We start from the raw sequence: 23346 nt of genomic DNA, 5'->3' as shown, positions 1-23346 counted from the left end.
TTATATATCAGTAAAGCTGTTATTTAAACAAATTAATTTTGTCTACTCACCTGCAGCTAACAGAAAGTGATTTTTTTAAATTACCCATTTACAAGACTAAGAAAAAATACCTCGAAATAAATCTAACAAAAGTTGTGCAAACCCTAAGAATTTTGTAAAGCTGTTAGTTTTCTTTCTGTCACTACAAGATCACTTTCTAATTTATATTTGAAGTGTTTAGATTGGTTAGCAGGTGAGCTATTTAAAAGTTGACTTCTATGGATAGGAAGCTAGGATTTATACACTAAGCAGTATAATAGTAAAAAATGAGATTGTTTGATGTGTACAGTATTAATAATGTAGTGTACCACTCCAGGTGGCCAGAAATGGTCATGGTAACATAGTGGTGGAAGGTTAATTTGGACATAAAATTGAAGTTGGCTTAAGTAAATCAAAGAGGAAAGGGTAATTTCTCTAAAGTAGACTAGTAAACCTGTTCCCAACCTCTCCAACCTGCTACTAATTCATAATCTTACAGTATATATTTTTTTCTAACTCTGCTCTTCACTAGTACTGGGTGACTTAAGAAGAAAAGGGGAATCTTTCATTTAAATCTACCAGCTTCTGCTGGTTCATTTTAAAGAGTTTAACTATACTGGTCAGCTATCATTTAGGAATCTTTCTGGTTACAGAAAAAAAGTACCTTAAATCCAAGCAGCTAGATGAAAGGCAAACTTTATTGAGATAACTTTTCAGTCCGTTAAATAAGAATCTTATATTTGTGTAATCTTTTATTTTGCAAATTGCTATATGTTCAGTGTGTTATGGATGTCACTATATCCTTCCTAACATTTTAAAATTAACCTATAAATACTAGAGGAAGTAAAAACTAGCTAAGTATTGCAGGATCTATTTTGGGAAAGGAGAGAAACTATAAGGGAAATACTAATTGTGAAACTTATAAGGTGTGTATTATGTGACTTTTGCAAGCAGTTAAGTCAAATGAGTCATCGATTATCTTTGGTATTGTAGAAAATTACTGTTATCAATTATTGAAACAGGTATGCTTATGAATTTGAAGAAAAAATATTACATTCATTGAAAAGGATTTTAGTGTACCATTCAAGTGTTGGAGAGATTTAACTTGAAGCCTCTAAAAGTTATGGGCAATACCATGACTCTTAGGCTGTTTTTCTACTATATTCACAGAGGACAAGTAACACTGAGAAACAATTCAGGTATTTGTAACATAGTGTTAGGGCTTTTGTGGGAGTGCTTTGTTATTGACCTACTTGATTTATACTATTTTAATTTTATATCCTTCAGATATTTGGATTTGAACTACATTTTGGAATTCATCTTTACTTACAATGTCACCATCAAATGAAGGTCCAGTGGGATATGCACCCCCAGATGGTGGCTGGGGGTGGGCAGTGGTAGCTGGAGCTTTCATTTCTATCGGATTCTCTTGTGCATTGGGCAAATCTATTTCTGTATTTTACAAAGAAATTGAAGATACATTTAATACCAGCACCAGTGAAGTGTCATGGATATCCTCTATGATGTTCGCTGTTATGTATGGTGGAGGTGAGTACCCACTTAGGCCTGCTCTTTTAACTTTCAAAAGCTCTATGTTAGATACTTTTTGCTCTTGATGACTTTATTAGTGAGGTATTTGAAATGTTAATTCTTTTTTTTTTTTTTTGAGACACAATCTCACTCTGTTGCCCAGGCTAGAGTGCCATGGCGTCAGCCTAGCTCACAGCAACCTCAAACTCCTGGGCTCAAACAATCCTCCTGCCTCAGCCTCCCAAGTAGCTGGGACTACAGGCATGTGCCACCATGCCCGGCTAATTTTTTCTATATATATTTTTAGTTGTCCAGCTAATTTCTTTCTATGTTTAGTAGATCTGGGGTCTCGCTCTTGCTCAGGCTGGTCTTGAACTCCTGACCTTGAGTGATCCTTCTGCCTTGGCCTTCCAGAGTGCTAGGATTACAGCATGAGCCACCGCACCTGACCTGAAATGTTAGTTCTTGAAGCTATGTTTTTCATAGGTTTTATCAATAAAAGCTACATAGCAACTATGTGCTCTGTTTGGTCAATTAAAATATTATAAAACAGGTATCATAAAGGATAACATAAAAATGTGTTTTCTGTTTGTTGCTAGTGTATAGAAAGCCAATTGATTTTTGTATTTTATTGTATGTCCTGTAACCTTGCTAAACTCTTTATTATTTCTAATAGTTTATTGGTACATTATGTCAAAATTTTTAGATATATAAAACTGTCTTCTGCAAATACTGATAGTTTGGTTTCTTCCTTTCCTTATACTTTATTTTCCTATCTTACTGCACTGGCTTGGACATCCAGTATAATGTTGAAGAAAAGTGGTAATGGTAGGCATTCTTATTTTGTAGTTTTGTTTTGATTTTGTTGTTGTTGTCTTTTATGAGATATAAAACACACTTAAGCTAGTTTGTAATTATGCTCTGATGTCAGAAGTTTGATCAGATTTGTTCATACATTTGTCATATTCATGTGTCTCCACTGCAGATACCCATCTAAAAAATGTAAAACAGAGCAAACTTGCTACACTTATGTTGATAATATTCTAGATACATGAAGAACCCTAGAAACACTTATAATCGGAGTATTTGTAGCCTGGTCTGCCTTAAAAGAGATAAAGATCTTTTATACTTTAGTTAAAATCCATCCAATATGTTCTAGATACATAGATGTACACTCAATGCTGTTTTTTTCCGTTACATAAACTTATGACTCTCAAAGGATAGAAAGCAACATTCTTTACCACTGGCTTTTGTTTCATCTGTTTATTTTGGGGGCTGGGGGATTTTTGTTTTGGCACCCTTTCTTATCAGTAATGAGGGGTATGGGTGTGAGGAGTGCGCTTCTGCTCTGTATTACTAAGTTGTTTGTTCTCTCCTAGGTCCTATCAGCAGTATCCTGGTAAATAAATATGGCAGTCGTCCAGTCATAATTGTTGGTGGCTGCTTGTCAGGCTGTGGCTTGATTGCGGCTTCTTTCTGTAACACTGTACAGGAACTTTACTTGTGTATTGGAGTCATTGGAGGTGAGTTGCTAGTGATACAACTTCAAGCATTAATTTTTTTGTGGAATATTTATAGCAGTCATGTGCCAAGTCTTTTGAGAAATTAAATTTCTTCATTAGAAAGGTATTGTTATTTTTAAGAAATGTAGATATGTTAATTTAAGGGTACCAGAAAGGCAAGCTTTTTTTTTTTTTTTTTTTTTGCGACAGAGTCTCACTCTGTTGCCCTGGTTAGACTGCAGTGGCATCATCATAGCTCACTGCAACCTCAAAGTCCTGGGCTCAAGTAATCCTCCTGCCTCAGGAGGATTACTCAGCTTACTTCCCAAGTAGCTGAGACTACAGGTGTGCTACCATGCCCTGCTGATTTTTCATTTTTAGTAGAGATGGAGGTCTCACTGTTGCTCAGGCTGGTCTTGAACTCCTGAGCTCAAACGATCCTCCTGCGTCGGCCTCCCAGAGTGCTAATATTATAGGTGTGAGCCACCACACACAGCCACAGCAGGCTTTTAAAGAAAGTGCTGGCACTTAATAGTGATTATGGGGCTGGTCTGAGTGCAGTGGTATTTACAACTAGTTGATTACAACCAGTTACAGATTTCCTTGTTTCTTCTCCACTCTTACTGCTTCACTTGACTAGCCTTAAAGAAAAAAAAATTGATTATTGTTTGTTGAATGAATAAGTTGAAAGAAAGACTTTCTTTTCTTTCTTTGGTCTTAAGAAAGCTAAAAACAGTGGTGGTAATAGATAAAGGATGTGTGGCAAGACGTTGAAAGTGTAGTCGTCAGTTGTTCCCATTCATAACAAACCCTTTCACCCAAGAAGAAACTGGAGTAGGCAAGAACATCAGATATAAAGCAGGAATTTTCTGGCAGAGAAGCCAAATACATTTTCAAGGGGTAAAGGGCAGACATGAGAACTCTCCTTCCCCTTTTTAATAGCAAAATTAAGAAAATGAAACTGCTAATGAGTATAAAGAATATAGATCACCACTGGCTCTGTAATTTGAAGAAAACCACCATTAATATTTTTATGCTATCTCCACTCATATGTTTTTCTGTGCATATACACATAATTATTTTAGAAGAGAAAGATGATATTATTGGTAATGTTTGTAATCAAAGTTTTTAACTTAATGCATCATACATAGTTCCCTATCTCAGTAAATATACTTTAACAGCTATTTTTTCCACTGAATGGACCCATAATTCATTTCACCATTCTCTAATTGATGGACTTTTAAATTGTTTATATTTTTTACTATTCAGAAACAGTATTTGTATGATAGTGCTATTCTATACATCTTTGTGAAAATGATTATTTCCTCAGGATGAATTTTTAAAAGTGCAATTATGGGGGGAAGGGTTTTTGATGTGATTAGCCAAATTACTCTTTTAGAAAGGTTATAATAGTTTACAGTCCCATCTGCAGGATATGCATGAATGCTGATAACAGGTATTATATTTTGGGGTCTATATTTTCACTACATTAATTATGTTTTTAAACATTTAAATATTTTAATTCATCTAGAATATTTTAATAACATAAGAAGGAAGGAACATAACTTTATTTATTCCCACATGGTTATTCAGTCTGTTCATTATTTCATTTATTAGATCATCCAAAAAATATTTATTGAGTTCCTACTCTATCCCAGGCACTGCCCAGTCATGTTCCCGGCACCGTGGGCCTAGAGTCCACATGATAGACAAGATTCCTGCTCTTTAAACAGACCAACGAATAAATGAATAAATAAGAAAAATACCAGGTAGTAATAAATGCTTCGTAAAAACTTAAAACAGAGTTTTGGTGGAGAAGGATTGATAGTCTCTAAAGGAAAGGCCTCTGTGAGGTGGTAATTTTTTTTTTTTTTTTTTTTTTTTGAGACAGACTAGAGTACGTGGCATCAGCCTAGCTCACAGCAACCTCAAACTCCTGGGCTTAAGCAATCCTCCTGCCTCAGCCTCCCGAGCAGCTGGGACTATAGGCATGTGCCACCATGCCCAGCTAATTTTTTCTATATATTTTTAGTTGTCCAGCTAATTTCTTTCTATTTTTAGTAGAGATGGGGTCTTGCTCTTGCTCAGGCTAGTCTCCAACTCCTGAGCTTAAACAATCCGGCCGCCTCGGCCTCCCAGAGTGCTAGGATGAGGTGGTAACTTTGAGTTGGGATCTGAGTAATAACTCAGAGCCACCTTTGTGGAAATCTAGGGGAGCAGCTAGTGGAAAGGCTCTAGGGCAATAATGTGCTTACCACACGTGAGAATAAACTGAGGTGAGAGCACAGAGGTAGATAAGGGCCAAATAAATCATGGGCTTCCTAGCCCAGGGTGAAAAGTTATGGATGGGCAGTTACTGGAAAGATTGAAATGGGAGCATCCTAATCTGGTTTCCCAAGGAGGGGAGCAAGAATGGAGACCACTTAGGAGCTTATTGGCATAATTACTTGTCCAAGCCCCATTGACTGAAAAATCCATTCTTTTCCTACTAACTTAAATGTATCTTTTGGTTCTGTTACTGGACTTTCTGCCCGTGTTCATTGATCAGTTTTTCTATTTTTGAATAAATGCCACATTGTTCTAATTATTATAGCTGTAAAATGTATTTGTATATCTATTAGAGTTGGTCCCATCCTTTAAGTATTCCCTTTCAAATATTTCTATTATATTTGTTCTCCAGGTATATTTTATAGTCATTTTACCTCATTTTGAAAATAAAAAACATTGACAATTTCATAGAAATTGCATTAAATTGGCTGGGCACAGTGGCTCATGCTTGTAATGCTAGCACTCTGGGAGGCTGAAGTGGGAGGATCGCTTGAGGCCAGGAGTTCAAGTCCAGCCTGAGCAACATAGTGAGACCCCTGTCCCTGCAAAAAATACAAAAAGTAGCAGGGTGTGGTGGTGAGCGCCTGTATCTCCAGCTTCTCAGGAGGCTAATGCAGGAGGATCACTTGAGCCTAGTAATTTGAAGTTGCAGTGAGCTATGATGATGCTACTGCATTATAGCCCAGGCAATAGAGCAAAACCCTGTTGAGAGAGAGAGAGAGAGAGAGAGAGAGAGAGAGAGAGAGAGAGAGAGAGAGAGAGAGAGAAAGAAAGAAAGAAAGAAAGAAAGAAAGAAGAAAAGAAAGAGAGAAAGAGAAAGAGAGAGAAAGAAGAGAGAGAGAGAAGAGAGAGAGAAATAGAGAAAGGAAAGAAAGGCAGAAAGGAAGGAAGGAAGAAAGAAAAAGAAAGGAAGGAAGGAAGGAAAAGGAAGGGAAGGAAAGGAAGGAAAGGAAACAAATTTCATTAAAATTAATGGATTTACTAGGGTCGTATTAGCATCTTTGACATTGTTGTGTTTTTACTATCCAAAAATACTGTGGCTCACTCACTGTCTTACTTTCTGAACTCACAAGATTTATTCTTTCCCCTTTTTGTTTTCAATTTCCTGTTCCTCAGAATAGCTAATACTATGAAAATAAATATAGGATCTTATATTTATTATTCTTTAGTTGCTAGTGTGAAAAGAATTATTTTAATGTTATATTATAAATCAAGTATTTGCTGCCTAGACTTATGTCTATGAGTATTTATTTGTATACTTAATGATCTACTAATTATAATGTCATATCTCATAATGATGATGATTTTGTCCTCATTCCATTGAGTTTGTCTAGTTAATAACAAATATGTTTCCTAAATTTATTATAGTATGTAGTTTTTTTCCCTCCCTCCCAGGTCTTGGACTTGCCTTCAACTTGAACCCGGCTCTGACCGTGATTGGAAAGTATTTCTACAAGAGGCGACCACTGGCCAATGGACTGGCCATGGCAGGCAGCCCTGTGCTCCTCTCTGCTCTGGCCCCCCTCAATCAGGCTCTATTTGATATGTTTGGCTGTAGAGGAAGCTTCCTAATTCTTGGAGGCTGCTTACTAAACTGCTGTGTAGCTGGAGCCCTGATGCGACCAATAGGGTCCAAACCAAACAACACAGGGAAAGACAGATGTAAAAAATCCTTTCAGAAAACTGGAAAATCTGATGCAAAAAAAGGTGCAGGTGAGGCAATTGTAGAATTTAATGGAGGAAACCCCAAAGAGGAGAAAGAATCTGTTTTCCAAATAGTTAACAAGTTTCTGGACTTATCCCTGTTCACTCACAGAGGCTTTGTACTGTACCTCTCTGGTAATATGGTACTGTTATTTGGATTAAGTCCACCTTTAATCTTTCTTAATAGTTATGCCAAGAGTCAGCATTACGCTAGTGAGAAAGCTGCCTTCTTGCTTTCTATTATGTCTTTTGTTGATATTATAGCCAGACCTTCTATGGGACTTGTAGCCAACACAAAGTGGATAAGACCTGGAATTCAGTATTACTTTGCTGGCTCTGTTATTGCAAATGGAGTGTGTCATATGCTACTACCATTAGCCACCAGCTACCTTGGGTTCTGTGTCTATGCGGGATTCCTTGGATTTGCCTTTGGGTGGTTTAGCTCCATATTGTTTGAAACACTGATGGACCTCGTCGGACCTCAGAGGTTCTCCAGCGCTGTGGGATTGGTGACCATTGTGGAGTGCTGTCCTGTCCTCCTCGGGCCACCACTTCTAGGTATAGTACGTCTCTGTACCTCTGTGGCTCTGTTATCATAAAACATGCAAGATTAGGAAGGTGATAGAAAGCAGAGATTAGTGAACTGTTTGGCGAGCAGCAAGTCTTTCTCATTTCTGTACCCGCAATGCTGGCACAGCATAATTGTTGAAATACCTACAGGATTGAATGGAATTGAACCATCAAGCTGAAAGGGGAATCAAAACTATTGCAAACATCAGTATTTCTTAAGATAACTTTTTCTGATCATAAAAATAAGATGGTTATTGTAGAAAAATGTTTAATGTACAACTCTACCTTTAAAGTACTAGTGGTGATTTCACTTTTTTTTTTTTTTTTTCATTTGAGACAGAGTCTTGCTCTGTCACCCTGGCTAGAGTGCCATGGCATCAGCCTAGCTCACAGCAACCTTGAACCCCTGGGCTCAAGTGATCCTCCTGCCTCAGCCTCCCACGTAGCTGGGACTACAGGTGCATGCCACCATGTCCGGCTAAATTTTTAGTAGAGAAGGTGTCTCGCTCTTGCTCAGGCTGGTCTTGAACTCCAAACCTCAAGAGATCCTCCTGCCTCAGCCTCCCAGAGTACTAGGATTACAGGTGTGAGCCACTGCACCTGGCCTCATTTTAATCATGGAATTTATCTCAGTAGTAATATTTAAAATAATATTAATAACAATAGTTCTCAGGTGAAGGGCTCACAGTATACAAGAGACTGTTCTAACCACTTTACATATCCCGTCATATCTCATAAGTCTACAAGGTAGGACTGTTATTGTCCCACTTTATAAATGAAGAAACAGAGGCTTCTAAAAGTGAAATAGCTTGCCCAAGATCACACTGCTAGTAACTAACCATAAAACTTGATGGATTATGTTCTAAGAATACCACATTCTCTATATTTAGAAATTTATTCAGCCTGCACAACATAGCGAGACCCCCATCTCTACAAAAAATAAAAAAATTGGCCCAACATGGTGGCATGCACCTGTAGGCCCAGCTACTTGGGAGGCTGAGGCAGGAGGATTGCTTGAGCCCAGGATTTTGTGGTTGTGGTGAGCTATCATTGTGCCTGGGCAGCAGAGCACTCTAGCCTAGGCATCAGAGAAAAACCCTGTATCAAAAAAATATATTAATACAAAATACAACAATAATTTGGCCCTCCTCTGGATGTGATTCATGCTTTTGAGATTATGCATTATAAAGTAAGGAAGGTTACATAAAGGAAGATCCACTACTGACTTTTCAAAACTTCCCTTCCCCTACTACTCCCTGTACCCAGTGAGTTGCCAAGTCCTGTCAATCTTTTTCTAATCTGCCTGTTTTTCTCCATTATAACTACCACCATTATCCAAAGCTTCTATCTCCTATTTGGGCTTGTCCTAACTGGTCTACCTATATCCACTCTAGCTGTTCTTCAATCTCTTCAAAGTCTCCAGTTCAGAACACTTAGAGATTTCTTAAAACTCTCCAGTTGCTTCCCATTGTTCTTAGGGTGAAGAGCAAATTCCCTAATGGGGCTTGCAAGGCACTGCATGGCTGGTCCCACCTGTCTCCCAGCCTCGTTTGCTTCCACTGGCCGTTTGCTCTCTCTGCTTCAGCAACCTGGCCCTTCTTCCTTCCCCCCTCACACTGTGCCTCCTCCTACCACTGCGCCTTTGCACTTGCTGTTCTGCCTGGATCCTCTTCCCATCCCCTTTCTCCTAGATAACTCCTATCCTCCTGCAAATCTCAGCATAGTTGACACTTTAAGGGAAGCCTTCCTGACCCCACTTGCTGATCCCAACTGCCTATTATTTGCTTTCAAAACCCTCTTTGTAGCACTTTCGCAGTTTGTGTAGTTATGATATTTGACTAACATCTCTCTTCTCCACTGAACTGTGGATGTTATCTCTTCTGCTCATGCTTATCATCAGGGCCTAGCACAGATAGTGCCTGGTATATGATAGAGCACAATAAATATTGCTGAATGGATGATGCCCTGGGCTAAAGACCCATATGGAATCCCATTCGAATGGTTATAGTAGGTCCTATATAAGTGTAGAGTAGGGTTTTCCAAAGTTTATTCCAGGAGATACTAGTTTGATGAGATGCTAATAAATTTTACTGTAACAAGAGTTTCATGGTCAAAACAAAGTTTGGAAGTATCACGTTAAATAGGTTTCTTTGCTACCAGATGTCACAAGGCCTTTAAGAAAAAAATATGCCATTTCTCAAATTCATTTGACTTTTGAAACATTAGAGAAGTAACCTGTAGGTTAAGGATGCAGACTTCAGAATCAGACTTCCTGGATTTAAAGCCAAAGTATTTTACTGACTAGCTTTTTGACCTTGGACAAATTACTTAATGTCTCTGTATTTCAACTTTTACATCTATACAATGAGGATGATGATAGAATCACCTGTTGTTAGCATTAAGCACTTAGAATGGTGGTAAGGTATTGCTGTTAAATTTTTAGCATAGGACGAATGTTCTCAGGAACACTCTTTGGGAAATGCTGATAGAGAAAGGGCATTGGCCTAGGTAAGTGGAACAGCTCTGTGGCCTTGGACAAGACTCCTAAACCTCTTTTAGTAACAGTTTTTTCCATATTGCATTGATTCCAGGCAATCCTTATGTCTTTTCCAACTCAAATTTGCCAAGAATTAATTATTTTTATTTATTTTTATTTTTATTTTTTTTGAGACAGAGTCTTACTCTGTTGCCCAGGCTAGAGTGCCGTGGCATCAGCCTAGCTCACAGCAACCTCAAACTCCTGGGCTCAAGCAATCCTCCTGCCTCAGCCTCCCCAGTAGCTGAGACTATAGGCATGTGCCACCATGCCCAGCTAATTTTTTCTATATATATTTTTAGTTGTCCATATAATTTCTTTCTATTTTTTTTTTTAGTAGAGACGGGGTCTCGCTCTTGTTCAGGCTGGTCTCAAACTCCTGAGCTTAAACGATCTGCCCACCTCGGCCTCCCAGAGTGCTAGGATTACAGGCGTGAGCCACCGCACCCGGCCGAGTTAATTATTTTTAAATTGCTAAAAGTAACAGAATACTCAAGGCTGCTGAAAATCAGTGTGACATTACAAACAAAAGATCAGATAATTTTTAACAGTTCCCTTTTTTGTACTCATTTGTCATTTGTGGACTTTTTGAAGGTTGGATTGAGATCTTCTCTCTGAGTGGCTCCTTAAGTTTTGTTTAGGAAATGGTGTCCTTGTTTACTCTTACCCATGTAATTTTTTTGTTTTTAATATGTTTAGGTCGTCTCAATGACATGTATGGAGACTACAAATACACATACTGGGCAAGTGGCGTAATCCTAATTATTGCAGGTATCTATCTCTTCGTTGGCATGGGCATCAATTATCGACTTGAGGCAAAAGAACAGAAAGCAGAGGAGAAGCAGAAAAAGGAAAGTAAAGAGGAGCAGCCCAAAGAGGTTACTGAAGCAGCAGGCAGCCGTGGCTGCAGCATGTAGTCCCAGCTACTCCGGAAGCTGAGGTGGGAGGAATGTTTAAGGCAACAGTGAGCTGCGATCAGACCCTGGTAGCTAATGATGTTGACCATTGTTTCATGTGCTTGTCCTCTGTATAACTTTGGTGAATCTTTGTTTTGTAATCTTGACATTTAACAGGGTCTTAATGATATTAAGTGCCTTGAGTTTTTGTTTTTCAAACTCTTTGGGTGACTTTTGCTGGCATATCTGACATGGAAATGAATAATATATTTGAAAATCCTTAAATGTATGACCATGCATTTAATGGCTATGAAATGCACTAGCACAGAAAGATACTATGTTATAAGCATAATATGATGTTAAATGAAAAAAGCAGAACACAAACTAGTTAAATCAGTATATGTAACATACTTTCAGGGGAAGGAAATACAAAATTCCAAACATACTTGTGTTGGGATGATGGGTTTTTTCCTATATTCTAGTTTTCCTTAATGTGACTGTGATTTGTTACCTTGTCACTAATAAAAGACCAAAAATGAATAGATTTGAAACAGAAGGGTTCTGGCAAGAGACACTTGACTCCTAAGAAAATGGAGCTAATGATTATTATAAGCAGGTTGCTTTTTACTGCTTCTCCAAGAGTTGCACTCTGGTGAAAGGGAGGTGAGTGTGACATGGAACGCAAGAGCACAGTGGTCTGGAGTCATGATTTCCTGGTGGTAGACCAAAGCTGCGGAGTGTGGAGTCCACAGCCCACCTGTGCCGGCCGTCAGTGCCTCCTTCCCGCAGGCAGTGCTCTTGGAGACAGTGTTCCTGTGGTTCTGATCACTACTGAGCTGCGAGTGAGTATGTAACTCAGAAACACAGAGCATTCAGCACTCGCCACTCACCCATGTCACAGTGCTGTGGTTGTTCTTGAGCATTACTGTACTGAAATCAGCATCAGGAAAAAATACACTGATGTCACAAAAAGACGGGGTGATGTTGGCCAAAAGAAGAAGTCTACTTTTCCACATAGTCATTCAATGGATATTACTGACACTCACAATGTGCCAGTTTCTTACCATGCCAGTCCCAGGCATTAAGGATTCAGCAAGGAGCAAAACACAACTGTCTGTACTCCATAGATCTTACCTTCTGGTAGGGGAAGACAAACAATGAACAACAAGTTGTAAGGAAACAGAAGTTTTCTGAATTCAGCATTAGATATAGGATTAGCCTTCATTCATTCATTCATCGATCCAAACAGGACTTTTTGAAATATATTCTATATGCCTGACAGCTGGATAGGAAGGATAGATCAGTGAACAAAATGAAGTTCCTAGCACCTGCAGCTTCTAGTCTAACAGGACTGCATAGTAAGTGCTATGATGAGGCAGCACATAAAAAGGCAGCTAACCCAGTCTGGGGAGGGCCTATAAAGGTCTAAAAGTATATTCTTGAGCAAGTTAGGTAACTTCTATGAGTCTCATTGACAAGCATAATATAGTTGTTGTAAGGATTAACAGGAAAGTACACAGCTATTGTTTTAAAGTAGTTTTAATAATGAAGTCTTAATCTACTAACATCCTGCAGCTCAGTGAGGGAAGCCTCAGTAAGTTTCATCATTAACCAGAACAACAATGAATAAAGAAATGCCGGTCATGTTTACATAGTTCTTCAGTTTACAAATCCCTTTTACATCTAATCTGTGCAAACCCCAGCAGGGTAGGTATAAATAAAAACAATGACCCCTCTAACTGCAATGTGGTATCCTAGATTGGATCCTGGAATTGAAAAAGGACATTAGAAGAAATGCTGATCTGTAGTTTAATAATAGGATTGTACCAATGTTAACATCTTTCTGACAATACCATGGTTACCTAAGATTAACATCAGAGGATGCTGGGTGAAGAGTATATAGGAACTCTCTGTACTATCTTTGGGACATTTTCTATAAACTTGAAATTTCAAAATAAAAAGTAAAAAAACCACCCATAACATTGACTCCTTAGCTGGGCCTTCATCCTAGTGTAACAGAGTAGTCCCTCCTCCTCCCGTAGATATGGAAGCACAAAATTGAGAGTGGGGAATATGTTCCTGTTGGGAATGGCATAAAAAAGTTTTTTTCTGTCTCTTTAAACTTCCTCCACTCTTTTTGAGAACTGCAACCTGCGGCCAGTGGTTGGGAAGAACAGGGAGAAGGCCTTTTGTTCTTTCATCCCAGCCCCCCAAGTGAGCCCAGGTGGAGCTTTGTATTTGGCAGAGATGCAAATATTAAAATAGTTAACCACAAGAGCCTAGAACTGAGGGGCCCTCCCTTTAAAAGCTCTGTATTTCTGCTTATGTTCAGGAAATTTGGATTTTGAGATGACACAGTCTACCATTTTTCCTCCTTTGCTGGCAAAATAATAAACTTCTCTTTCCTTCTCAAACGATTTGTTGTCATTCTTCTGATGGGGCCTCAAGGATAAGTGCCCGATTTTCGGTTACAATAGCAGGACATCTCCTTCACCATCAGAAGTGGGCAAAGCAAAAACATTATAGCCTAGTGGCTAGAGCTGAAGGTTGTGCTGAATGGAAACTTGGAAGAGGCTGAATCCCGGGTGAATAGTGCCAAACCAATCACTGGGACCTGCACCTAAATGTGTAAAATTGTTCCTGTCCTCGGCAAAATTACAATCTAATTTACCATTCTGTCTTTTGGCTTTGAAATTTATAATGTGACCTTTTTTTTTTTTAACTTGTGGACTTCCTTTCCTAAAATGATTTGCTGTACCAGCAATTAAAAGAGCTTGCATTTGCTGAGCTCACTCTCGTTGGATCCCAGGAGAAAGTGGCCATCTCCATTAAGGAGCCAGGAGGGGAAGTGGGCTAGGATTAAGTCTCTTGGTGTGCTATCTCTATAATTAAGAGAAGTTTTAGCCTAGGGTGTTTTTCTTCTGTTGCTATGTTTTATTTTCTGTGGCATCACCTCCCCCCCACCCCGTTGTTTTTTTTTTTTTTTTTTAAGAAAAGGGCCTGAGCTCTTTTCTGTCTGACTGTAATTCTGAATGCTTTTCACATTAGAAGCTATAGGGGCATTTGGTAACAATTGTTGCCCAGTCCTAGAACTGGGTAAATTCTAAGTGTTGTCCAGTTTCTCAAATGCTAATGGTAAGCACAAGATAAGCACAGCAGAGGAAGACTCGGGCCTGCAGGGGATAGTTTTCTGAGCCAGAAACCGCAACAGGCTTCTACTCTCCTGCCACCCACACGAGTGCCCCACCTTATTCCTCCTGCATGTTTCCCATCACTTACCAATACCTATAGGTTGCTCTGCCTCAGTGTCTCCCCATGCACACCGCCTGGCCTTTCTCCCTGCTAAGCCCTCACACGGCCTCACCAGGATTCCTGAAATAGCCTGCTAAGGGCCCCGAGCCTCGCTTCTCACTCACCACTTCCAGTCCGTCCTCAACACTGCTACTGCCACAGTATGATCATCCAAAGGTTGAAAACATGCTACTGCCACAGTATGATCATCCAAAGGTTGAAAACATGCTACTGCCACAGTATGATCATCCAAAGGTTAAAAACATGCTACTGCCACAGTATGATCATCCAAAGCTTGAAAACATGCCTCACAAATGTATAGTAAGCATGTGACAAAGATTTATATACCTCAGTGAAGAAACCAACAAATGGTAAATCTAGTTCAAAGGAAAATACAAGAAACTAAATATTTATAATCAGTAAAAAACAAGATGCTGAAATAAGATTGCAAACTTATAGATACACTAAAACTACCTTTTGCTCTTTCACATGTTTGCATTCCTAGCCCCAACAGCGCCTTCATTCCTAGGTCTCTTTATCGGAGACTTTGGGCAGAGGTCCCCTTCAGGGCTCCTTGTAGGGCAGGCAGCAGAAAACCTAGAAGATGCTTTTCCCCCCTCTGACTCAGCACCCAGGGCTTTTCCACTCCTATTCCTCCTCCACCCCAGAATCCATAAAACTGCCGGAGCCTTTTGTTGGGGGCGTCCTGAACAGTGAGGTGATGTCTGTGTGGACTCACCTGACCCTTGACTGGTGAGCTCGTCCATGGCCAAAGTTGGAACAGGGAGGGTCAGTGCTTCCTCTGGTTTTGGCCGCTTGCTTCTACCATCGCAGTAAATGATGAAAGTTTTAACTCTCATTTTTTGTTTGTTGTAATTGGCTATTCTGACACTTAGCAGCTCAGCTCTCTCCAAGCTCAGCTGAACTCCTTACAGGGTTACATTTCTTACAGAACAAGAGAACATTTGTATCTCTGCAAGGCAAAAATGTTCAAGGGATCATGTAATGCCCCAGGGTCTGGGCCCTAAACAATTGGAAATAGATAACAAAGGTTTATTCTAGATTCTAGAACCTAGGAAATTAAATAATCTTTCAGTGAGTCCAGAGGACAAGGCTCTATCCAGTACGAACTTGAAAAGACCCATAGTCACCCTTTGCCTTATTTCTAAGTTTTAGATAATTTTGTGTAACGCTGCCAAAATTAGGTGCTATTGCAATGTTGTCACTTACCTGCTGTCCCAGTTCATTAGTGTGGTGCAGCACTCAGACCCACAGTGCTTTCAGCTTCCACCACGTTCCTCCTCCAGGTCCTGGGCCAGCTACATTCACAGCTCCGTGCCGAAGGGCACCAGCTTCCTGTACAGGTCATCTGGGTCATCAGGACTGGAGGGGTGAGAGTAGACGTGGGTTCTGATTTGTCCCCACAGAGTGGTTTGTGCTTGTTCTCCCCACTTCACTTCCAGCTTTCTTCCCCACTGCTGCCCCTGCAGGCCCACAGCCATTCCAGGCCCACACAAGATGCAAGGTCAATAACCTTCCATAGGATTCTTCACCAGTTCCCACAATTACATAAGCTCTCATTTCAATAATAAATCACCTATTTCATATTGGTGGTTGGTTCTGCTTCTCTGCACAAACGCTGGCTGATAAACTCTCTGACTTATTTCAGTGGCCCCTTTTGGGTTATGTCTCCCCGTGGCTAGAGTGTAGTGGTTATTAAGGGAATGAATGAATGAAGAGAATGAACCTTAAAATCTAGCTGTGACTGCCCGGGAAGATTATTTAACATCTCTAAACCTCAGTTTCTACATCTGTAAAATGGGAATTGTTAGGTTTGTTCCAAGTGGGAACCCAAAAAGTATGTATAGGACAGAACGTGGTTAATGCAAAACTTAGGCTTGTAAAACAATAGCCGCAGGGGTCTGAGGAGTCCCCAGACTTTGTAGATCTGACAGACAGCTGCAGCCAGCATTCCTTCCCCCTCCCTCCATACTAGAGAGGAAGGCCATCCCTCCCTAGCTCTCCTGATAAGAACAACGCCAGAGCTTAAGGATGGATGTGACTGGGGCAGGGGTCTCAGGAGTTGGTTGTTTGCAAAAGAATTAACTACAAGCAGCTGTTCTGGCCCACTTACTACCCCCGGAGAAACCCTCTATAAAACCCAAGCCTCTCCCCTTTTCTCTCGTGGACACTTTTTCACCTCCACCTATCTGCACCCAGATGCTCAAAATAAAATAAACAGCATTTTGCTACACAGGAGGCTTTGTGTGTGTCTCTCTCAGCTCCATACCTAACAGGAATAATAAGAGGCCTCCCTCATAGGGTTGCTATGAATGTCTGTATTCCCTGAGCTCCAATTTCCAGGAGGTAAGGTACTGGTGGCAACCAGAGGCTAGGGTAGCTCATCTAAGGTTATTGCAAACAAAATGGAATTTACCTGCCTGAGGGTAACGTGGTAAATGGGGGACTAGTCAACAAGGAAACACAGGAAAGTGTGTTCTACCCTGGAACGTGAGCTCCGTGAGACAGGGCTTAGAGTATCCTATCTCTGGTATGCAGTCAAGGGTCTGGGATGTGGTAGCACTCAAATATTTTTTGAATGTATACAGGAATGAATGAATGAATAGAGGCTCCCGAGATGGATCTGACCAGGGGGCAGGGACTGGCCCACCTGGCTGCCCTGCTCAGTGCCCTGAGGTGCAGTTAGTCTAAGACGTGTCACTTAAGCATTTGAAGCATCAACCAATTCCCTCAATTTACTTTTTTTTTTTTTGAGACAGAGTCTCGCTCTGTTGCCTAGGCTAGAGTGCTGTGGCATCAGCCTAGCTCACAGCAACCTCAAACTCCTAAGCTCAAGCAATCCTCCTGCCTCAGCCTCCCGAGTAGCTGGGACTCAGGCATGTGCCACCATGCCTGGCTAATTTTTCTATATTTTTAGTTGTCCAGTTAATTTCTTTCTATTTTTTAGTAGAGACAGGGTCTCGCTCTTGCTCAGGCTGGTCTCAAACTCCTGACCTCGAGTGATCCTCCCACCTTGGCCTCTCAGAGTGCTAGGATTACAGGCGTGAGCCACCTCACCCGGCCCTCAATTTACTTTTCTCCTCAGCACACAGCACTTGCCCCATGTCCCCCACCCAAGTTCTATTAGCCTAGAAGCACAGAGTGGGTTCAGCATGCAGGAAGGAACATTCTAAGCCAGGTGACTGATACTTTTCCTGCAAATTCATTACCTGGTGACCTGGTATACAGCCTCAGGTGAATGAAGGGCCAGTGCCTGTCAGGCTCCCAGGCTCCATTCCACCCTGGGATGCTGACCAAGCCACTGTAAGTTCACCAAGTTGGTGCCACCCAAGTTCGCCCCCTGACCCCTGGGCCTGGTGACACCCCCATCTCACCACTTGCCTCTTTTGACTTTGCACTGATCACTGAAGAGTTTCTCCAGTCACTGTGGATCTGGGTGGACAAACCCTGGTCCCACCATGCGAGGTGATGTGGTGCCCAGACAGCCTGGCTTTCCCAGGCAGCCTCCCTGCCCTGCACATCCCATTCAGGGCAGTCCCAGCCTCTGGGACCTTCCCCAAGAAGCTAAGCAGCTTGTGCTGCTCAGGAAGGGGCAGGCACCTTGGGGACCTGCCTCAGAACCTGCCTACACAGGAGTCAGCCCAGTCACCTCCCTGAAAGCTTTCTGAGCGTCCTCCCACACCTGGCACACAACAACATATACTCCCCAAGGCAGCGAGAAAGGTGGGTGCTGGGGTCAGAAAGGCCTGAGTTCCAAGCCTGGCCACACTTACTGGCTGTGTGGCTCTTGGAAGATTACTTCACTTTTCTGTGTCTCAGTTTCCTGCTCTGTAAAATGAGGATAATTATAGTTGCATGAGTCAGTAGAGTTCAGTTCAGTTCAGGACATAGGAACGAGCCAAGGTGTTCTGAGCAGAAACTGAGACAGGGGTTAGGTGCTTATGGGATGGTTGGAGTGGCTGGATGGGGAGAGGGGAGGAGCTAAGGCTGTGTCTAGAGGGTCTGCCCCCTCTGCCTTAGCAGGAAGGAAGGTGGGGCACCTAGAGGTTGCCACTGGCACTGCTGAGTTCCAGCTACACTGGCGCGGCTGTGTCCAGGGAGCAGACAGGGCCTCCACTGTTGATGCCCACTGTCCCTACTCCCCAGGAAGGTTACTGGACACTGGACACTGCTGCAGAAAACAGTGTGCACCTGCATGGCCCTGCCTGCCAGAAGGAACCAGCCAAAGCAGCAGGAAGGTAGCCTCTGCCCCTCTTCCACCTTCCAAATCCCATGTGAGGGTCTAAATGTTGGACCCCAATATTCATCCATCACTCTCAAAGGAGTCAGGCTGGGAAATGCAGTTTTCAGCTATCTGCCTCCAAAGGACAGGAAATTGGTGGGGCTGATCCGGGTGCTACTCAGTCATGTGAGGGTTAACCAAGTGGTGCCTGGAGAGCACTCTGAACACTTCCTGGTGCACGTGCTGAATACGTGAAAGCTATGGCCGATAGCAAATATTAACAGTTGCTGTTGCTACATACCTGCCACGTGACTGCACTGTGCTAGGCCCTAGGAGTCACCACGGCAAACAAGAGGGTGCAGCCCATCCACAAGCTCCCTGCCCCTGGACAGAGTTCGTGGAAAGCCTGTTCCCTCTGTAGGGGCAGAAAGGTGTTATACCTTGCCTGATTCATCACAAGGGTCACAGCTAACACTTTCATAACAAAAACAAGAAGGGAAAAGCATAATAAATGTGTTTAATCAAAGTTTTATGTGACATGGGAGACTTCAGAAGTGAAGAGCCTAAGACCCAGGGAAAACCGTCTATTTTTGTGTTTAGAATGGCTAGCCGTGTAGAAACATGATTAGACACAAGTGTGTGATCTAATGGTAATAGACGGAGCGGGGAACCCAGCAAGGCCTGTCTGTTCAGATTCTTCTTGGCCTCTCCGTGCAGCGTTCCTTCCTCCTGGGTGTGGGGCAGGAATCCTCCGGAATGAAGGTCTTCACCAGAGAAGGGAGAGGGAAGAGAGTGAAGAGAGTGACCTTTCTATGTTCTCTGGCTTGCTTTGGGGAAGAGGGGTTCTAGTTTCTGTGACTACCTCAGGGAGGAGAAATTCTGGTTTCTATGAATCACATCATAGGAGCATGGGGAGAGAAAGATGGGCAGGAGACAGGCGGGCAGAGGGTCAGAGAGAATTTCAGAGGGCCTTCCAATGCCCTTCATTTGAAAGTACAGTTATGCTCCATATAGTGATGTTTGGCTCAACAAGGGACTGTCTATACGATGGTGGTCACCATAATACCATATTGTTACCGTCCCTTTTCTGTGTTTAGGTAACTTGCCATTTTGTCACAATTGCCTACAGTGTTCAGTACAGTAACATGCGGTACAGGTTTGCAGCCCAGAGCAACAGGCTAGTAGCCTAAGTACTCTGTGATGTCTGCACAGCCATGAAATCGCCTACGGAAGCATTTCTCAGAACCCTCAGCATGCCGTAGCGCCATACTTGGGGGTATTGTGTTCTGAGCCCCAGCACCCCCCATCACTCTTAAGGCCTGCATGCAATTCAATTCCCCAGCAAGTATTAAGCTGCACAGCTGGGCAGGCGCAGGTCGGGAGGGGAGAAGGGAAAAGCTGCTGGCGATTTCTCTGCACCCTGGCCCTCTGCCTCCCCTGAGCAGGAAGGGTCAGCAGGCCACGGGGAAGACCCCGACGTGCACAACGGAGAGAGGCGCCCTACGTGCCAGTCTCCCCAGTCCCACCCCCAGCACACACACAAAGCACCCACACCATCAGTCACAGCACAACCACGCGCTAGGGCTGGCAGCCCCTACATACAGCTGCATGAATTCCGCAGGGCCTGAAAGCCGGCTGTGTTTCCAGTTGCCAGAGGGACCTCACGCTGACCTCCTTCAAGGAGCCCGGAGAGAGGGGCCGGTGTGGGGACACACAGGACGGGCCCGCCCCGAAGGCCTCCTGCTTCGCCGCTTTCCTCCACCCGCGGCCCAGACGCGGCGGCGCGGCGCGCCCCCGTGTGGGCAGGAGCGGCCCTGCAGCCTCGACCCCGCGATCCCGGGTCCCCGCTGTCCCGCCTGCACCCAGGCACCCCCCTCGCGGGGCTGACCACCGCCGACGTCAGGGCGCCGCTCCCGCTGCCTCCCACTGCCTCCCTCCAACCCAGATTCCCTTCCTTCTTTTACCTCTGAATATTTCCCCACTTATATTTTAAAATTGAATGCATATCAAAGATTATGTATTAGTTATCTAATTCTATGTAACAAATTACCCCTAAAATGTTGCAGCTTAAAATAGCAAACATCTGTTATCTCACACAGTTTCCAAGGGTCAGGAATCCAGCAGCAGCTTAGCTGCGTGGCTGTGGCTAGCGGTCCAGATGTTGGTCAGGACTGCAGTCATCTGAAGGCTGGGAAGGATCCACTTCTAAGCTCACATCTCTGTCCGTGGACAGGAGCCCTTAGTTCCCTGTCACTGGGGCAGCCCCCTGCCCCCCACAACAAGGCTGCTGGGAACATGGCAGCTGGCTTGCCCTGGAGCGCATGCACCGAGAGAGCAAGAGAAACCGAAAACAGAAGCCACAGTATTTTTTAAAACCTAATTTTGGAGGTGACATAGCATCACTTCTGCCATATTCTATTGATCACACAGGCCAACCCTTGTACAATGTGAGAGAAGGAATGTGAATTTCAGGAAGCAGGGGTCATTGGGGTCCTCCTTAGAGATGAGCTACCACAAAAGATATTCTTTAAATATTAGTTATGACAGAAAATATGGTCAACACCCATGAGCCCATCACTCACACAAGAACTAGTGTTACAGCCAGTGTTACAGAGGGTGGTCCCGAGGACAAACCGAGCGGCACACGGAGAGTCGGAGAATCAAGGTTTATTTGCTAGCGGGCTCAGAGGGGTCTCGCCACCAAATTCTGAGTCCCATCTACCCAATTTTTCCCACTTTTATTAAGTTGAGGTGATCCGAGGGATGGGGTCTCAGGTAACTAATGCCCGCCAGGTAATAGGTTAGTTGATATGCCAGGTAATAGGTTAGTATTATGTTAATGCACCAGGTAATAGATTAGTTGATGGGTCAGGTGATAGGTTAGGATTATGCTGATGCGGGTCTTCCGTGAGGGGTGGGGGTCTCTGGTGGTTGCCGTGCCAGGTAATAGATGGGGGGTTTTCCTTATCACTACAACATCACCTAATAATGCATCTTCCTATATGTTCCTTTTCATCTACCCTTATGCCTCCCCATGTAAGAGGTAATCACCTTGCTTTTTAAAAAGTTTTGCCACCTAGATACATATGTCTAAATAATACATTTGTTTAACTTTGGTTTTTTGAATTATAAAAATGGTTGGCTCTAGGTAGTCAGGTGGTGCCCCAGCCTCAGAGATCTGATCCCCACTTCCTCGGGGCCCTCCTTCAATCTCCAAGCTTTATAAAACTCTTCCCTTTTATTCCCCAACTCTAGACGGAGGTAGCTCCTTCTTGCCAGTCTTATTTTTGGGTTACCTCAGTGTTCTTTATTTATTCATTCTCTTGTCCATGGATGTTTGGGTTGTTTCTACGACTGTACCATTTGAACAATGATGCTAAATGCTGTTAGTGCATGTCTCCTTGTACTCATGTGCAAGTTTCTTCCCTGTTTACCTAAGCATAGGATGCTGGGTCCCAGAGCTTGCAAATGTTCCATTTTCCAAGAAAATATCAAATTGTTTTCCAAAGTGGTTATACCAGTTTATACTCTCACCTGTGTTAAGACTCAGACAACAATATCCCAAAATGAAGGCCTCAGAAGCTAAAGTTTTTCTCTGACCCTCTCTTGCCCTCCTGTCTCTCAGTCCCATTCTCCCCAGAGGCTGCCCATAGAAACTAGAATCCTTCTTCCCTACGGCTGGTCATGGAAACCAGAACCTCTTTTCCCCAAAGCCAGACATAAAACGCCAACAATATTACTCTAACTTTCCCTCCACCTTTATGTGTAAACACTGGCCATCAAGATATTATCTGACCTACCTTGTTTGACCATAGGTCATTAGACCCCCATTCCAGAAAGTGTCCTGCCCCAAACTGGAAGGAAGGAATGCATGCTCAGAGAGGCCAAGAAGGATCTAGATAGATAGGCCTTGCTGGGTTTCTCCACTCAGTCTATTAGCATTAGATTAGATTGTTACAGCCCACTGGGGTTATATTGCCCCCTGCACAGAGAAGAGCCAATACACTGAGACAGCCGGAGCTGCAGTGCAGAAAGTGTTTAATATTGCAGAGTGCTAAGTGAGGAGACAGGAGGAATTTTTCAAATCCATATCCCCAAGATAGTTTGGCAGGTGAAGAGCTAGGCAATTGGGTCTGCTCATTGGCTGGGTTCAGGGCAGAATCACAGGGGTGTAGAAATTGTCTTCTTGTGCTGAGTCAGGGTGGGAGTCACAATACCAGTTAAGTCAGTTCCTTGGTACGGGCTGCTGGTCTGGGTGGGTCAGCCGTTCCACTGGAACCCAGGGCCTGGAATATATCTCAAAACTAGCCTTGGGTTTCCCAAGGGTGCTGTTATATGGAGAAAGTTAAGAATGTTTATGACCATCAGCTACGTGACTCCTGAGTAGCAATTACAGGAAAGCAAACTGGGGGATAATAGTTAGTTATTATTATTAACTATGCCTGTGCCTTTGCAGAGGGTAGGCCCTTACCTTGTGCTCCTTTCTTTATTTGTAAAGAGTGGTTTCAGCATCCTACCCTTTTTGTCCTATCATTTCTACACAGCTGTGCATACTTTGTTGAACCTAAGCATAAGAATGGACAATTTTCCCCTGTATCATTGGGTCTTCATTCTGAAGGCTCCTGTGTACTCATTAAATAAACCTGTGTGCGTCTTCTCCTGTTAATCTGCCTCTTGTCAGTGATTCAGGGAACCTTCAGGGGTGACGGGGAAATGTTCCCTTGGTCC

General features: G+C 42.8%; 1 protein-coding gene and 1 long non-coding RNA gene across 6 annotated transcripts in view; one reads left to right on the top strand and one right to left on the bottom strand.

Annotated features, from left to right (window-relative positions):
- LOC123635051 (monocarboxylate transporter 1-like) overlaps window positions 1-13409 on the top strand; it is a 29857-nt gene extending 16448 nt beyond the window's left edge. For 3 of the 4 annotated variants that reach the window (XM_045546831.1, XM_045546832.1, XM_045546830.1), the window contains exons 2-5: window positions 1306-1566; window positions 2928-3071; window positions 6774-7640; window positions 10888-13409. In XM_045546831.1, the coding sequence (XP_045402787.1) occupies window positions 1350-1566; window positions 2928-3071; window positions 6774-7640; window positions 10888-11105 (1446 nt within the window). In that variant the 5' untranslated portion in view covers window positions 1306-1349 and the 3' untranslated portion in view covers window positions 11106-13409. The remainder of the gene's footprint in view (window positions 1-1305; window positions 1567-2927; window positions 3072-6773; window positions 7641-10887) is intronic. The other variant, XM_045546833.1, reaches the window with a different exon arrangement.
- The window catches only part of LOC123635053, a 36393-nt gene extending 15511 nt beyond the window's left edge, over window positions 1-20882 (bottom strand). Inside the window, exons 1-3 of one of the 2 annotated variants that reach the window (XR_006734039.1) lie at window positions 20714-20882; window positions 15606-15758; window positions 15252-15348 (exon numbers count right to left, since the gene is read on the bottom strand). This is a non-coding gene — a long non-coding RNA (uncharacterized LOC123635053). Of the gene's footprint in view, window positions 1-15251; window positions 15349-15605; window positions 15759-20713 lie in introns of those variants that run through there. The other variant, XR_006734038.1, reaches the window with a different exon arrangement.
- Between the last annotated feature and the right edge of the window lie 2464 nt (window positions 20883-23346).

The sequence above is a fragment of the Lemur catta genome, chromosome 3 (genome assembly GCF_020740605.2).
Source record: "Lemur catta isolate mLemCat1 chromosome 3, mLemCat1.pri, whole genome shotgun sequence".
NCBI classification, from domain to species: Eukaryota; Metazoa; Chordata; class Mammalia; order Primates; family Lemuridae; genus Lemur; species Lemur catta.
The sequence above is the reverse complement of the archived record's forward strand: the minus strand, read 5'-3'. Positions and strand labels throughout refer to the sequence as shown.